The sequence below is a fragment of the Cyprinodon tularosa genome, unplaced genomic scaffold, assembly GCF_016077235.1.
Source record: "Cyprinodon tularosa strain WSP-4 unplaced genomic scaffold, ASM1607723v1 ctg98, whole genome shotgun sequence".
NCBI lineage: Eukaryota > Metazoa > Chordata > Actinopteri > Cyprinodontiformes > Cyprinodontidae > Cyprinodon > Cyprinodon tularosa.
In genome coordinates this window covers 2,010,078-2,027,017 of record NW_024039762.1, presented here as the reverse complement: position 1 = coordinate 2,027,017, position 16,940 = coordinate 2,010,078, and the positions used below count along the sequence as shown (strand labels likewise).

The following is a 16,940-nucleotide window of genomic DNA, read 5'->3' as shown; positions in this document are numbered from 1 at the left end:
TTATTTGACTAGACAAGCATCACATGCAGACAGACTCTGAGGACACTTTGCTTTCATTGATGAAGAAGCTGAAGAAGAGGACGGAGCACACAGACTCTCTCTCCAACGTTCTGGAGTCCTGGAGTAAAATAACATTGACGACCCCACAGCTAAACCATCAGTCTGCTACACCCAGTAGAAGAAGGTAATGAACCTTTATTGCTTCCAGATGTTCATCAGTATTGGTGAAGATAGTAAAAACAGATCCAGAACAAACAGATACAAACGCTACAACCATCCCATCAAGGTGGTCTAACCTTTAATCTTTATCTTTCCATCATGAATGGATGGTCACCTCTATTTGAATCTCTGTAACCAAACCTTTACCAGAACCAGAAGTTCTGACTTTTCCATTAAACCACAGAGAAACAGTTAAGAAGCAGCTTCTGAACCAATATGGGAGAATTTCCCCCCTGGTTGATCTCTGAAGGTTTTTTTTAGCACTTACTAAAGCAGAGAAACGACAGACTGTAGACTCCAACAAATGCAGCATTTTCAGGCATTTTCTCCAAGCATCCATTGTTTACAGTTATCACTTCTGTTAACTTTAGGTTCTCCCTGTGTGTTTCCCTCTTCTATTGGTTAAAGTTTTACCTCTCCCAGTGTTTATGTGTTTAAATGTCACAGATTAGCGAGTTGTTCACTAACTCCTGTTCTTCTTTTCCATATAAGGTCATCTGCTCCTTGAACCGCTGCCTCTGTGTCTTTTGGACGTCTTCTGTCCTGGTAAAGACCCGCTCGGCTGCAGTAGATGGGCGCTGACATGGAGCTGCTGGAGGTTCCTTCCTGTTTGAAGCTAGTTTTCCTCTCTACTCTGACCACTTCATTGCTCAGGAGGGACTGCTGCAAAATGAACAACTGTCTGTGATTGGCTGAGCTTCCTTGGACTGAAGACGTTTCTCTGAATGCCATGATAAACTCAATTTATCTTCACCATGTTGTAAATAGGATCTAATTGGATGCTTCTGTTTAGATTTGATTCTGTGTTTGTGTTGACTTCTGTTACGTGTTCCCATATTAAAATTGTCAAGTTAATTGTCTTTAGATTACATTTGCTGGGACTTGTTTCAATTTTAAGACTGATTTATATTAAATCCCCTTACTGGGTCTGTTTCTGTTGAAGTATGCTTCCTGTCGTTCTATCTTTACGTTTTATTTCTAACTATAATAAAGGTTTGATTGCAGTAATGTAAACAGGATCTGTTTGTATTTTTGGGTAAAGTATCTTGAAATAATTTGTTGTAAATTGGTTCTTTATAAATAAACCAAACTGAAGTCAACTGGAGCAAGAGTCCTAATATTACTATTGTACAGCGCTTTGGCAGATTGGTGGTTATTATTGTTTCTCTGTTGGGGGGTCTGACCTGACAGCTCATGTTAACAGAATAATTGTTCTTGTCACCTTGCAGTGTCAAAACAAATTAGCTCTAAAAAAAAGGATGGTGAGACGTTCCTCCTGCAGTTCTTCTCATTTTATTGACCTTATAGACAATCTGGGAGTTTAGCAGCTGAGCAGAAGGGAAACATCAACACTGAGCCATACAAAGAACAACAAACAAAGATGGGAGAATAAATATAGATGAATGTTGAATAGATGAATAAAACATCTAAACAAGGCCTTTAACCCCACACTGCTCCCAAAGGGGATGGGTTAAATGCAGAGGTAAACTGCCCCAGTGTGAGATCAATAAAGTTCAATTATTATTATTTAAACGTTTAAGGGGCATTATACTGTAAAAATGTATCTGCTGCTAGGTGCCACAAGGGGGCGCTCCTGCTGAGGAAAACTTACATACCCTTAACCTAATTTGTGCTTCTCTGATGAACCATCCTTCTACCAGCAGAACAGTTTATGATTGACACAGTTAGAGCATTTTAATAATATAATCATAGTTTTACGAACAAGTGAATTTTCTATAAATAGAGACACGAGGTGTCGTGTTTCTTTTGGGCGTGGGTTTAGGTGTGGATTATGGTATAGAAAGGAATGGATGGACACACCCCTTCTTGTGAATATTTACACAGTTTCACGTTACATAGTAACCACACTTCATTCATTGAATTATCTGAATACAAATTAAGATTATTTTTTTATTCAGACGTGACTGAAAACCGGAAGAAGCTAAATCCCTCTTTATATCAATTTAATACATTCTTCGTTGGAGTAGCTGTTGTATTTCTGGAGCCAGCATCAGCAGTAAATGAGACAGTGATGAGAGGTGCGGGTGTGCGTGTTTACGTCAGATGCTGCCGTCAGAGTTACGCACAGAGGAATGCTGCGCTCCCATTGGACAATACTTTGGAGGTCGCTGCCCGCCGTGGTGTCCTCCCATCCGCCTCACTCCATCCTGCCAGGCAGAGGTTAGTCGGGAGAAAGCGAAAATGTGATTTATCCGCGGTTACACAAGCGGTTTTAATATTTGCGGTTTCTGTTTCACCGTGTGGAAACTCCGAGCGGCTGAAAGGAGCGTATGAACCGGAGCGGCCGCTGTGTTTTGGGGGCTTCTCCAGGCGGAGGTTGTCGGACGGGACAGCGGAGCATCGATTGAGGTGCGTCCCAATAACTACCGTTACAGTTCTTACAGTTTTTCAGGAATGATATTAATCTCTGTTCTCCATCAGGACCGCGGGTTATTCATCACCCTCCCTTCCCTAAAGATGCTGCCCTGCCTGCGGAGAGTCCTGCGGCCTGCCTTCTCCCTGACAGCCGATAGAGGACTGTCCAAAGCCGGACACAGGAGCAGCCACCCACCCGCGGTCCTTCCAGACTCCACGGTGCGGCTCCCTGCGCTGGTACAGCGATGCTACCTGGGCACACACCCCCTGAAGGAGCCCGTGGAGCCCCTCAACTCACCCAGCGGAGCGAAGGACTTCATTTACAGCCTGCATCCGTCGGAGAGGAGCTGTCTGCTGCGGGAGCTGCACAAGTTCGAGTCCATAGCCATTGCTCAAGGTATGAGGTCCCCCAGCTCTGGGTTCAGTCATCTGGAAGCAAACTATTAGATTTTTTTAACACTGCCCTGCAAATAACCTACACTCACTGAAAATATAGGAACACATAAAACAGCCTTATTTCCTTTATTGGTTTCTTCTTTCAATATGTTGATTTGGGGCTGGGTAGCACTGCTGCCATGGAGCAGGAAGGTTGTGGGTTTGATTCCCGGCTCGGGGTCTTTCTGCATGGAGTTTGCATCAGAGGCATGGCCAACAAATGTGCACTGAGGGGTGGCTGAAAGTAGATAAGCACCAAAACCTCACAATCTACTGTTCCAACTGGAAAATTAATGAGCAAAATATCCATATTTACTAAATAAAGACAAACTATACTTTAGATGCATGCATTTAAACACCCGTCATTTTTAGATAAAAGGTATGGTGGATAAAAGTCTTTCAGTTTTGAGTTCTGGGGTGTAAATGTTTTCCATTGTCATTTTTTACCTACTTGTATCAATAAACATTCGGCATAAAATTGATATTTACAAGCACTAATTCCTACATGAATTGATTTTTTAATAAGTTTTTATTAAAGTAGTTATTTATCCATGATTTCACTGACGATTCTAGATGACTTGCAGAGACATCATTTTCTCTTTACCCCATAAAACACAAAATCTATTTCTGCTTGAATTCTGTACTTATCTTCTTTAATATCAGTATATTAATGTGTATAATTAACCAGTGTTTTTGTCATCAGGTAATTGTTCATATATGAAAAATTTAAATGTTTTGAATTTTCCCCTTGAGAGTATTACTGTTGCCACCATCTGTATTAGAGGGAGTGGCCACCCCTGGCCCCCCATCTAGCTCCACCTCTGGTTTGCATTTTCTCCCTGAGCATGCATGGGTTCTCTCCGGGTACTCCGGCTTCCTCGCACAGTCCAAAAACATGACTGTTAGGTTAATTGGCTTCTCTAAATTGTCCTTAGGTGTGAGTGTTTGCGTGAAAGGTTGGTTGTCCTGCTTGTCTCTGTTTTGCCCTGTGATGGACTGGCAACCTGTCCAGGGTGGACCCCTGCCTCTCGCCAGTAGACAGCTGGAGATAGGCACCAGCACCCCTCGCGACCCCAGCAGGGATAAGCAGGACGGAAAAAAGGATGGGTGGCTGAAAAACAGTGGTGGTTCTAGAACATTTTTTTAAAGGTGGAACACTATAAAAGAAAAAAAAAAAACAGGGCAATAAAGGATCCTTTAGTATATTAAGTGAGCCACAACGCCAATGTTGCCGCCCCTTGATCTACAACAGGGGTTCCAACACAGCACGTGACCCCAAAAACAACAATACGACAGTCTAGAGGTCCTCTACATAATGCATAGATATATCCACTCTATTTAAATTCATACATATAGCGAGAAGTAATTATATTCATTTTAAAATCAAAATTTTTTATGACATTAAAATATTAAATTTTTTATTTTACAAACATTTTCAATGATTCAATGGGACATTTATTATTTCATTGTTCATTTAAAAATTTAACAGTATATTTAACAGTTAAATCATGCATTAGAGAGAGAGTTAATATGGCTCAAGCTCACGGTGGCACAGCTTAGTTTTTATATAATAGTTAAAGTAAACAGTGAGGGTAAAATACTAAATCAACCAGTCAATTTGAATCACTTCTATGTTTATAAGAGATTCATTTAGCATATGTTTTCAGTAAAGGGGTCAGAACCAGTTCCAGAGGGGCTCTGGTCCCCGTTCGCCCCTGTCTACCACCGCCAGTGTATTATGTAGCATTTTTATCATTATAAAAAGAAGAAAACAAGGATAGTCTAATATTTTTTATATTTTATCAATGTTTTTACTTTAGGCCTTACCATACAATAACAAATTATGCTGTATAGAAAGAAATGCATAATGGATAGAAAATAGTGAAAAAAAAATAATCATTTTGGTTTAGCTAAATTTGTATCAGTTGTAGTCAAAACATTGTTTATTTAGTTTTTTATTTTTCAACATATTTTCTCCAATATTTGATAAAAGTCAGCTTTCACTCCTTGCCACACATTCGTCGCTGATTTTCCTAAATGTTAGCAGTAACGATTACCTCCAGGGCCGTTGTTAAGATGAATGAGGTCTTAAACAGAAATTCATTAGGATCTTACCTCAGGCTAAGACCGTTAAAATGATTATGAACTTGGAAGGATTGAAATTTAGAGCGAGGGGGAAGCTGAAAGTTTTATTCTTTTTCCTTAGCAGCTATGAGCTGTAAAAATTGTGGAGCATATTTGCACGACATGAAGCATCAAATATGGGTCATTTATTATAACATTTTTAGCATATAACCAACAGATGCACCTGTAAGCATGTCCTGTGTAAATCTGGTTTCTCTATCTGGCAGGGTTAGCTCAGACTAACTGTTAATTCAGCGGTTCTTGTCTCGTCTGTTTCATTAGAAGTAGAATCATCTGCAGGTTCAGGTTCTGGCAGGGAGAAATAGATTAAGGTGTTTTAATAAAATGTTCATCTTGTTCAATTGAAGGCTAATTGAGGTCGGAGCGCTCTTCAACAGCGAGCAGAATCTGATCTAATTCCTTAAAAAAAAAAAAACGAATCTCTAGGTGGTGCTCTGAAGACAAAAGGCAGGCCATTGTTTTATTTATTTTTTATTTTTTAAAGGAAGTTACCTTAAGGTACAGATTGCCTATAGTTGAGTGGTTATATAGAACATAAATATATGATAAGAACCCAGAGTGCGTGTTTTGATTGACTGTGTTTAAATAGGCTGCTGTAAATGCTGAACGCTTATCCCCAGTTTTTTTCTTCAGTTTTCTTCAGCTTTAGTCCTTTTTCCTGAAGTTTGTATAGATTTATTAAGCATGCTCTCCGGTTTTCTCTCTGACCCTGAAACTTCCTGCAGGATTAAATTATCAGTAGCGGGTAGTGTCTCGGACCACACCAGCCTTCCTCTCTGTGTTTTGATTTGTGTTTTCACAGTCCAGAGATTTCACAGTTTGGTTTATTGGGAGTCTGAAGTACTTGTAAGTGTGAACGTCATTGCTGTAGTTGACTGGTGATTTGTCTTCCATACTAGAAATATTAGAGCTGCGCTGGGCTCAAGCAACACAGTGAAACACACTAAGAGAAATTAATGAGTTGAATGAATGTGGTTTCTTATGTAAACACTTAAGTTAGCTCATAAGACAATGTAATTGTTATTTCTCTTCATTTTATGCAGCATCTACTCGATATTTAAAATCAATAATTCAACATGATATTGTTTATGTTCCCAGTGTTTAATAAATCTTTGCCAATTTCTGCTTTTTTCACATCTATCTTCATTTAGGGCTCTGGTTGTAGTGTATTGTATAATGCACTGAGGGCGGAGGCATTACTGCAGCTCTGTGGAATGTAAGAATACAATATTGGGAGTATAAGAAAAGTCTCAGTACAGAGGATCTCCCACGAGCAGGGAGAAAGAGACGATCAATACGGAGGGAAACAGCAAGTGATGAGGAGGCTTTACCGCTGCTGTGCTGAGCCAAACTCTTCACAACGGGAATAAAACACAGAACCTCTGTTTTATCATGCTTATTATTTATTAAAAGGCTTTAATTTCATATTGATTAACTTGTGGGGTAACAGATAATCAAACATATGCGATTAACTCTACTTTATAAATGTATTTTCTTATTTCTCAGAAGAATCCAGTTAATTTTCTAAACAGTTTTACTAATTAGTCAAAATTTATGTATTACTTTTCTTTTATACTTTATATCAAGACTTGTTGTTCTTTCTTAAGCTGTTGTCTTGGTAACAAGATCATTAGAGCACCTGAGCATTTTCAGTCATAGACCGTCACATAGTAGTAAATAACTGAGCTGGAAGGAGAGGAATACAATTCACATTCAAGAGAAACAACAACGCTAAACAAACACCTAGAGCTGCATTATAATTGTTTACATTAAAGGGACAACAGATCTATAGCCAGTTGTTTCTGTCCTCATATAGCATGTTCTCATGCTTTCCTCATTTTCAAAACTTTCCAGTATGTTAAGAGTCAGAAGGCGCTTTGGTTTTTACAACCCTTGCTTGCTGGGAAGGACAAAGCTTGTAGTTATTTTATTGCTGCCATTGAAAGTAAGAATTATGATGAATCTGGTACATCTGAAGAAAAGGTAAAGCCCCTATCATACCTTGATGATTTATCCAGCGTATGCCTGACGTCCCAGAATCTTCTAAAACGCTGGCATACGCTAAACTTTCTATGTATTTTTTTACATTTTGGGAGTATACTTAGAGTATTTATAACAAGTCCATAACTTATGTCCAACGACAGCCTAACTTATGCAGCGTAATGCCCATTAAATGTCACAAGCCAGTGTCGTGAGGGTGGCGCCCAGCTTGCATAAAAAGATTTCTTTGATAGCGATATTAACTTAGCTGCTGTTTACCGCCTGCCAAGTTAAAAAGAATAAATAAATAAAAAGAAAAAGAAAGAAAGAGGGTTTGCGTCCCAGCAGATTCAGTGTTATGTCTGCTAGGACGTTTATTGGTCGTGGCCGTGAACACAGGGAGAATCCTTCACACTCACCTTCACACTTTCCCTATGATGGTGATGAAATCTGGAGAACTGATGGTTTCCTCCTGTGAAGAAACGCTTTTATACCAAAATGCTGCCAATACGTCATTAAACAGTAGTTGTAAGTTGTACTTGATGTATGTCAACGTGTGCCACAGCATGCTTCAGCGTGCTCATAACATACAGATCATACCCATAACTTATCCAGCGTATACCAGAACCTTTGCCAGATTTTCCATAGTCAGGCATACGCTGGTTAAATCATCAAGGTGTGACAGGAGCTTAACCAAATTCAATGGGCATTCTGGAAGGAGAAGGTCTAGCCACAATGTAAAAGTTCCCTAGTTAAAGTAAAAAAGCTAAATTCAAAAGAGGAAGACTTGAAAATAAAGTTCAAATTTACTCTCTGCTAATCTTGCTGAGTTTGAGTCCTTGTGCAAAGAAGAATGGATGAAACATCTTCTCTACGAGCGGCTGGTAGAGACGCTAAAACATTTCTGCAGTAGCTGCTGGAGCAGCTGGATCCACTCAGGGAGCCTGAATTCATGCGCATGTCATGTTTTCATTGGTTCTGTCATTTTGCATTTGATTTTACCACAGTGAATTGAAGCAAAGCATAACAGTAGAACCAGTTAGCTCACATTGTATGATTTATCTGCTCTCAATCACAAAAATGTTTCCCTTTTTTGTTAAGAAAATGAACCAACAGCAACTGGAAAGCTCGGGTATGATCAAACTAATTGCTTAAATAAAAGATTAAAGGCATTCAGAGAGGTTGAGACGTGGAAATCTGACAAATCTCTGGAGAAATGGTGTATTTCAGTGAAAGCAGTCAGCCATCTGGACGGCTGAGGGTTTAGAAATATCACCAACAAGGTGGTTTGAGACCAGAAAGCAGCTAGCTAACACTTAAAGGGCCGTCTTAGACAGGAAGTCTCCTCAGGATAAAAAAATAAGTCTCTGAGATGAAGGGAAGTACGGGAATCAGCTGTCAGTACTGAGATAAGACCAGGCGTATTAGGAAGAACCGGAGATAAGGCCAAAGGTGATGAGATCATCGGTGAGAGACTTCAGAGAGATTCACAGTGTGACTGGGACTTAGAGGAATCTAACCCACAACTTCTATAGATTAGATTCCAGCTCTCTCGTACTGCATGTCCACCTGGCCAGGGCACTTGAGCTGAAGTCACCAGCCGATGGATGTATCTATGTGTAGTTTCAGAGTGGAAACATTGCTCATATTAGCGAATTAATATGTTGTGTTTCTGCAAACACAAGGATTTTGAATAAAATACTTTTTTTATGTTTAAAGTGTTCAGCCAGGTTGTTTGATCAGTCATTATATTGAATGAAATTGCCGCTATATACATATACTGTATACTAGTAGAGCAGCACTGATACCAGCTGAATGTTTAAGATGGCAGCAGAGCGAGGACATCTACTGTCCTCTTCTTTCCCCTTTAAGCTCTGCCTAGGGGGGGAGCAGGCTGATGTCCTCACCTTCATGCTGAGAGAGCTCTGCTGGATCCTCTTACCTGCTATGTATGCAGTCTGCAGACAAGCTGATTCAGTGATTTCTGGACTGGTTGACTGACTGTGGACTCATCAACATTCATCATTGTTTCTATCAGAGCCTGCGGGACACCTAGAGACCTAACCCTTATTTTTTAACCCTTGTCTCCATGGTAGGTACCTGGAGGGGTGACGTGTTCTGCCATGGTTTAGAACGGGGCAGAGGATTAATACAGTGCTGCAGAAATTCATTATTGCAAATTTAAGTGTGTTCTGTCAGGTATAAATATGAAGTTAAATATTGCAATGGTTTGAATACTTGTTATTAAAGGTATTGTGGAGGATTTTTGCGGGTTTTTTAAAAGACCCGCCCTTTCCGCTTTAAAAAAATGTGTGTGCGAGAGCGTGCACAAGCCCATTTCTCCTCCTGCAAGCTCTGTTTAAAAGTTGCTGCTCTTATAGCTCATACAAGCTAACTGTGTCCGAATGTCCGCTCTAACCCCTAACTCCCTCGAGCGGGGACTATATAGTGGACTTTATAGTGAACTCTGTTAACTCACCATTTGGACAGTTGATCACTACGTTTTGCACCGTTGGTTATATAACTCCTCCACGGCGTGGTGTCAATTACTGTCTAAAACCAGATATACGCCTGAAAGTGCACATGCGCAGAAAAAGATGGCTAACGGGACGAGCACATAGGACAGCCTTACGTAAACATATCACCAGAATGACTGACAATTAGGAAGACCACTTAATTAGAGGATCCACCCGGAAATAAAAGATCGTCCTCTATAACTTTAATGATCTAGAGTTTGAATACTGAATAGAGCTGCATTATGCTGTTCACTGAATGCATCCTGACTTAGAACCCCACTATTGTTCGTAAGATGAAACATTTGGAAGTTGTTTTCTGTTTACTAGAACCACCCAAAAATTTGCTGGGACATTAACGGGAATCATCTGGTAAGACACTGTTAAAACAAATGATCTATTTTAGGTTTTGTAGTGTAGAAATTGTTTATAATAGGTCAGGTTTAACCATATCACAGTAAACACTGCATTCATGCAACACTTTTACTCAGAGGCAGTACTCTCTATATAAAGTCTTACATTTCCTTATTATTATTAGTTTGCTCTAAAATAAATTGTACTGACCGTTAGGGCTGCAACTAGCGATTATTTTGCAAATCTAGTAATCTGTCAATTATTTTTTCGATTAATAATCGGATAGCCACAGATTCCTTAAAGACAGGAACTGGATAGAGCAGATCAACAGATTCGTTTTTTTTTTATCTTAAATGCAAAATTTATATTTATATATAAATTATAAATCTGTTTTATTTTTTAATAGTTTTATAATGACAAGCCTTTAATAATTTCACCTAGATTTACTTCACTTTTTTAATTCTTACTCCTTGGAGTCAGTGACTTGTAGCCAACGTTAAGGTGGGACATGACAAAATTACAGCTGTAAACTGAACTGTTGATAACAAAGCCTTCATGAATTATTGCAGTTGTGAAAATTACACCAAAATTAAATATTAATAGCAATTAAACATCAGTTTAAACAAACATGAGCCATGTTAAACCCACAGATTTATTTTTAGTTCTTTGAGTTTTGATTTTCTTCTATGATTAAATTGTATGAACATATAAACAAGAAAGGCCAGAATTAAATACTACTGAGATACAGATATGAATTTTAAATGATGAAATGAACGATCATTTGGGTCAAAGAAATGATGTAAGCCTCTGATTTAAACTTAACTTTATCCCTCTCCTCATAGCTGCTCAATGATGAGATTCTTCTATCAGAATGAATGAATGCATTTCTGTTCACTCTCCACATTAATATACTTAGATTTAAATAAAAGTGGGAATATTTGATGTGCAATGAAAGGAATACAAGAATTAAATATTCTTTTTTTTCGGGCTTGTCGGTTGTTTTAGAAGGACTTTCATCCTTCTATCTGATAAAATATAATATCAAATATCAGGTTGTCATCAGTTTAAAGCCGAAAATCAGTAAAGTTAACAGGAATAAAGGCTCTAAACCAAACTGTCTATCTACTACATAATAGGATGGACTTAAGGAAATCAATTACTAAAATCACTTTTTAATATATATATTTTTAAATATCTCTCATTAAGAAAAAGATCAACATTATAATGCAGTCTGCAACATCGGTCTCAGGATTTCTTAAAAGTCATCCCCACAGCATTTTTGCTGACACTGTATATTGAAGGGAGTCTTTATTTTAGATTAATTTGCACATGCAAAAAAAAAAAATCATTATCAATGGTATACAGTTAAAAATTGTGCAGGAAAGGACAAGAAGACCTTAGGTTCTTATAGGGCTCTTATCCTAAGACGTAACAGTTTAGACGTAACAGCAAAACAAAAAGATAAGTTGGTATGCCAAAAGAATGAAATATACACTATATACAATTTGTGATGGCAAGACTTTAAACTGTTTTATAAAAGAGAACATTGTATTCATGGATTGAAGAGCTAGTGGTAGTGTATTTCCAAAAAAAAGGTCCTCTATATTTAAGTGTACTTACTAGTTCTGTATAATGGTAAACAGAAGTCATTAGAATGTCTTGTTGAATAGGTGTGAATCTTAGAGGATGTAAAAAGCTATAAAAACTTTTGGCATTTCAGTAATTATATGTACATATTTATACATAAACAGAGATATACAAAATATGTTCACACTGAATATCGACCAAGTGATGTCTTTTCTAAAAAGAGAAGCAGATGAAAATAGTCTGTTTGAGAAATTCATTATACTTAAACCGTCTTTTGAATTATTTAATAATGATTGACATGTAGCACACTAAACACTTGCTATATGTTAAATGTGGATATATTTAAGTATAATATGACTTCCACATAAGAGAATGGTTAGTAAAATGACAAAGTCTGCTTAAGATACCTATAGATTTCAGTTTGTTGCTTCCAACTTAATTTTTCTTCAACGGTGACTCCTAGGAACTTGGTTTGTACTTGATTTATTCCGACGCCATCAATAAATAATCTTTGTATCTTTGTTTTTGTCCTGAAAGTTTCTTTTTTTAATATTAAGTGAAAGTTCCTTAACCTTGAACCATTTTGAAATATCAGACAACTCTTCATTTGCTGCTTTTATCAGGCAATCTAGATTAGAATGTAAGATCAAAAGACAGGTATCGTCTGCAAACATAAGAAACGGCGCATTTTTACAAAAGACTTCTATGCAACAAAACACATGAAGATCTTTGTATGAGGTCAGAAGTTGATAGTCAAAGTAGAATTAAATATCTTTGGATCAGAGGATAAATAGGATGGGCTGATTGAAAAATATAAAAACAAAACATTAAAATAATCAACAAACCTCCTCTTGGCGACTAATCCAGCACTTGTTTTTATATTTATAAGATATTTCCCCGTTTTGAATAAGATACTCAGATGAATAAAAAGCATAAAAGATCTTTTTCACCTTTGGACCTGAATAGGGAAGCATTGAGCTCTCCCCTCCTTTCACTAGATAACCTTCTTTTCTTAGAGATTTTCTTTCATGTGTCAGACTGACTCAGCTCACACTGTTATATTCATAATAATTCAGACAGGCCCTGCTGCAGCATGAGAGCATATGCTGACATATAGCTGACTGTGACTGATGGACAATCAGATTACCTTCCCTTAAAGTGGAAACGGGTTACTCTTCTATACGTCTGCAAACCCTGATAAGATGTAGCTCTAAGAATTGAAATGTGTCTGGTAGTTTGTGCAGTAATGCCACTTGTCTTGGCCTAACTCTACTCCACCACTCCTACTCCAGAAGTAGATGTGGTGGCATAATAATGAAACTGCTGAGCTTTGTGATCTTCTTAGAAAGACAAAGTGAAATGGTTTTCTCCTGCAGGTAATTTAAAACTGACAAAAACAAAACATGTCCTCTTCAAGCCCCTGTCACACCTTGACGATTTAGCCAGCGTATGCCCGACATACAAAAAAACACTGGCATAAGTTGGATAAGTTATGGGTAGGTTTTGTATAAGTTATGAACACACTGAAGCAGCTGGAACACGTTGACATACGTTAAGTGTAAGTTACTCATAAGTCGTATTATCTAGCTTATCCAAATCCTATGTGTAACCTGTGCGTAACTTATAAAGAACTTATCTCCAACTCATATCAACGTATCTGAAGTGTTCCAGACGACCGCTGAACGTGTTTCTAGCTACTATATGATGGCATATTGGGAGCGTTTTGGTAAAAGCGGGTTCACAGGAGGAAACTGTAAGTTCTCCTCCAGACTTTATCCCCATCATAGGAAGAGCAAGAAGGTGAGTGTGATGGATCCTCCCTGCATTCGCGGCCACGGCCACAACCAGCAAACTTCCTAGCAGACATGATGCGGAATCTGCTACGACTGCGAACCTTCTGTCTTTCTTTTTCTTTTTATATATTTATTTTTTTTTGACAGCAGCTAGGTTACCACGATCAAATAAATCTTTTTATGCAGGCCAGGTGCCTCCAGGCGCATTGCTGCCCCCCTCAGGACAGTGACTTGTGACCTTTTATGGGCATTACGCTGCTGTGCGTTATGCATAAGTTAGGCTGTCGTTGGACATATGCTGGCTATATCAGCAAGGTGTGACAGCGGCTTTATGAAAGAAAACCAGATCAGACCAGATTCTGTTTTTCATTTTGTGTAATTTATTAACAAATCACTTTATGTCCTTGTATGTCTCTTTAAAGGGGTCATAGAAGTATTATATAGGGTATTTGGTGCTGGTCCTTAAGGTCTCTGAATAGGATGTGTAACATTGGTTAGGCTGAAAATGACATATTAGCTGTTCTATGAGCCCTAATGCAAGCCTGGTTATAAGCCCTTGAATGAAACCACAGGCTTTCTTCCTCTGATTTGTTGATTTACAATAAGCGAAGTTGCTGAGCAAAGACGCATCATAGCAACAAGCACTCACTCACTGAAACATCGAATAGGCGCAGTTTGGAATATGCGCGCCAAGCAAATTTATTTTAAGTCGACATTGAAAAGATAATGTTATTTTCAACCTAAAAAGGGCTTGAAATGTTAATAATGACAATGAGAGCCTAACTAGGCCTGATTTCTTTCAGCTAAACTTTCAGAGGAACTATTAGCTAAAGTCTGATTTTCAAGGTATTACCAACTTTATAATCACAATAGGGATGCTCTTGGACACCCTGTGTTTGGAGGGTAGATGAAATAAAATGGCAGCTACAGCTGAAGCCCTGCTATTGGTCTTATCATGCAGAGCAGGATCTGCTTGTTATTCAAGGTGGCTTTTGTTTATATGAATTTCTAACTATTGAGGTCAGAGAGAGGTTATGGATCATCTCATTTCTGTCTTTTTTTTTCAGGAGATATTAACCTCTGAAAAACACATTTACATTTTATCCAATGCAAGAGAGACAAATGCTGGTCAGAATATTCTTAAAATGTGAACACACAAAAACATGAACTGCTGTGTGTATTTGATTTGATGTAGTTTTAAATCGATGCAGAACCTTTAATCTAATGGGTCATATGTGTGTACTGGCCATAGCTTGAATTTCAACAAGGCTCCAATACTCCTGCTGGAAGGTATTTACTGGAGTCACTTAGTGTTTCTGAGTATGAAACTAATATTTTTGTAACTGAAAAAGCCTGAAATTATCAAAACTTCAGAAGTACTACTTGGGGTTTCCAGTTTGGAGAAATAGAGTATTTGGTATTTGTAGTTCTGTTGGCTAAATACTAAATACCCATCAATACATCATCTTGCTTATCAGTTCATCTGTTTGTCCAACATTTATTGATGTTTCAGTCTGTCTATCCATACCTGTCTCTCTTTTCCATCAGTTTGTCTTTTTTTTTCTGGGGGGTGTGGGGGAAATCACCTGTAAATGTAGTCTGTCAGGGACTAAAGTGTCAATTTGGCTCCCATGGTTTAATCTAGCACATCAACAGAATGAGCAAATGAATGAATTAATAAAAAATGAATGAATTAATTTTATTTCAGACAAACCAGTAAAGACTAAGTATCCATTAATGTTCACCACCCTTTTTCTATCTTAAGTTGCTGTTCTCATAGCTCATGAAAGCTTACTGTGTCTGAACGTCTGCACTAACCCCTAAATCTCTCAATCGCTATATAGAGCGGGGACTATTTAGTAGACTTTATAGCGAAATCAGTTAATTGAACATCCGGACAGATGATCAGTACTTTTTGCCCCCCGTTGGACACGTAACTCCTCCACTGTGCGGTTCTGGCACCATCTTTGTTATTGTCGGGTAGCAACAGCGAGCCGCTGTGACAGCAAATCCCATAATGCTTTGCAAGGAGAGCTCTCCACAAAGTAGTCTGGGTTATATTTGCCTCTTCTGAGGTCTTTATTTTCTTCTGATGTACTTCGTAGACACCTTTTCTCTTACGACCCTCTGCCATTTTCAAAGAACGGTGGTGTAAAAGGTGAGCTTCAATAACTGTCTAAAACCATAGCTGATCCCACAGATATATGCATGATAGTGCACATGCACAGAGAAAGATAGCTAGGGGGATCAGCACGTAGGACGGCCTTACGTAAACATATAACCAGAATGACTGACAGTTAGGAGAACCACTTATATAGATTATCCACCCAGAAAAAGAACATCCTTCACACCGTTTATTGAAATGCACATTCTCTTCACGTTTTTCGATAATCAATGCTTTTAAATTTAGAATATCCCTGTAATTATACCTTCCCCATCTCTAAAAAAAAAAGTTTCCGTATGCGGTCTGGTAGCTGTTTATTTCCTGCCACCTATATTAGTTGTGAGGTTTAAAACTACCAGATGAGCGAATTTAAGCAAGCAGGAATAAATTATTAATGGACTAGAGTGGGTATGATAGCCAGCCTGATGAGTTATCCTGAAGACTGATTTCTGCAGCGTTCATAGTTTAAGGGTTGTCCTGTAGGTGTTACCCTAGACTTGCATCTGGGAAACAATTGAGGCCAATCTGAGGAAACATAAAGTTCATATAGACATTTCAATTATAGTTCATCACTGTCAGTATTTGTCTTTTTTATGCTAATATTATTTGTATATCTTATCGCTCATCACCAGGGCTACTAAATCATTCTTCTTCATATATGTAATTTGCAAATGAATGACCCGTCAAAGAGGTCCATTTTCTGTTTAATTTCCTCCATTCTGTCTCATACATCACAGGGGGAATAACAGGCTGCTGGGCACTTGATGAATGTCTTTCACCTTCTATTGTTCCTCGTTTGTTGGACCCTTAGACTATCTCAATCACAAAGGCTAAACCAGACGCACATCAATATAATTTCAATCAGGCGACAATGATTTATGCAGCTCATGTTTATCGACTCAGATAGCACAAAGCACCACACAGCAGCCACTCAGATAGTGGAAACTCTCTGAAATAGTACATGGTGTCTCTAATGCACATTTTCAGCCTCTAAACTAAAACCGAGGTTCATGAGTTTTACGTGAACAGAGAAGAAGAAGTTTGTTCTCTTGTTGACACCAATAACCAAATTTGCAGATAATCCCACCACCCATATTATTCATTTTTGTGATTTGGTTCTTTTTTGGTTCAGACTTATTTCCAAAACTTTGTTCTGACTTCAGTTTCATGCTGCACCAGGAATCGGAGTCTGGGATGCGCCATCTGTCAAGGCAGAACAAAGACAACAAAGTGTGACTTTCTCATTGTTTTCTTTTTTAGTAGTAGGAGAAAACTTCAGTGTTAGTGGCTGAATTACACAACAGCAACAGAGCAGCAGAAGTCTGTGGGAAGCAAACATTAACAAACCGAACCACACAATCTCTTTGTGCCATC

The 16,940-nt window shown here is 38.3% G+C and overlaps 1 protein-coding gene across 1 annotated transcript in view; it reads left to right on the top strand.

Annotated features, from left to right (window-relative positions):
- Positions 1-2,334: 2,334 nt before the first annotated feature.
- The window catches only part of LOC119777114 (transmembrane protein 65-like), a 35,403-nt gene continuing 20,797 nt past the window's right edge, over positions 2,335-16,940 (top strand). Inside the window, exons 1-2 of the mRNA XM_038275911.1 lie at positions 2,335-2,589; positions 2,662-2,992. Of these exons, the coding sequence (XP_038131839.1) occupies positions 2,698-2,992 (295 nt within the window). The 5' untranslated portion in view covers positions 2,335-2,589; positions 2,662-2,697. The remainder of the gene's footprint in view (positions 2,590-2,661; positions 2,993-16,940) is intronic.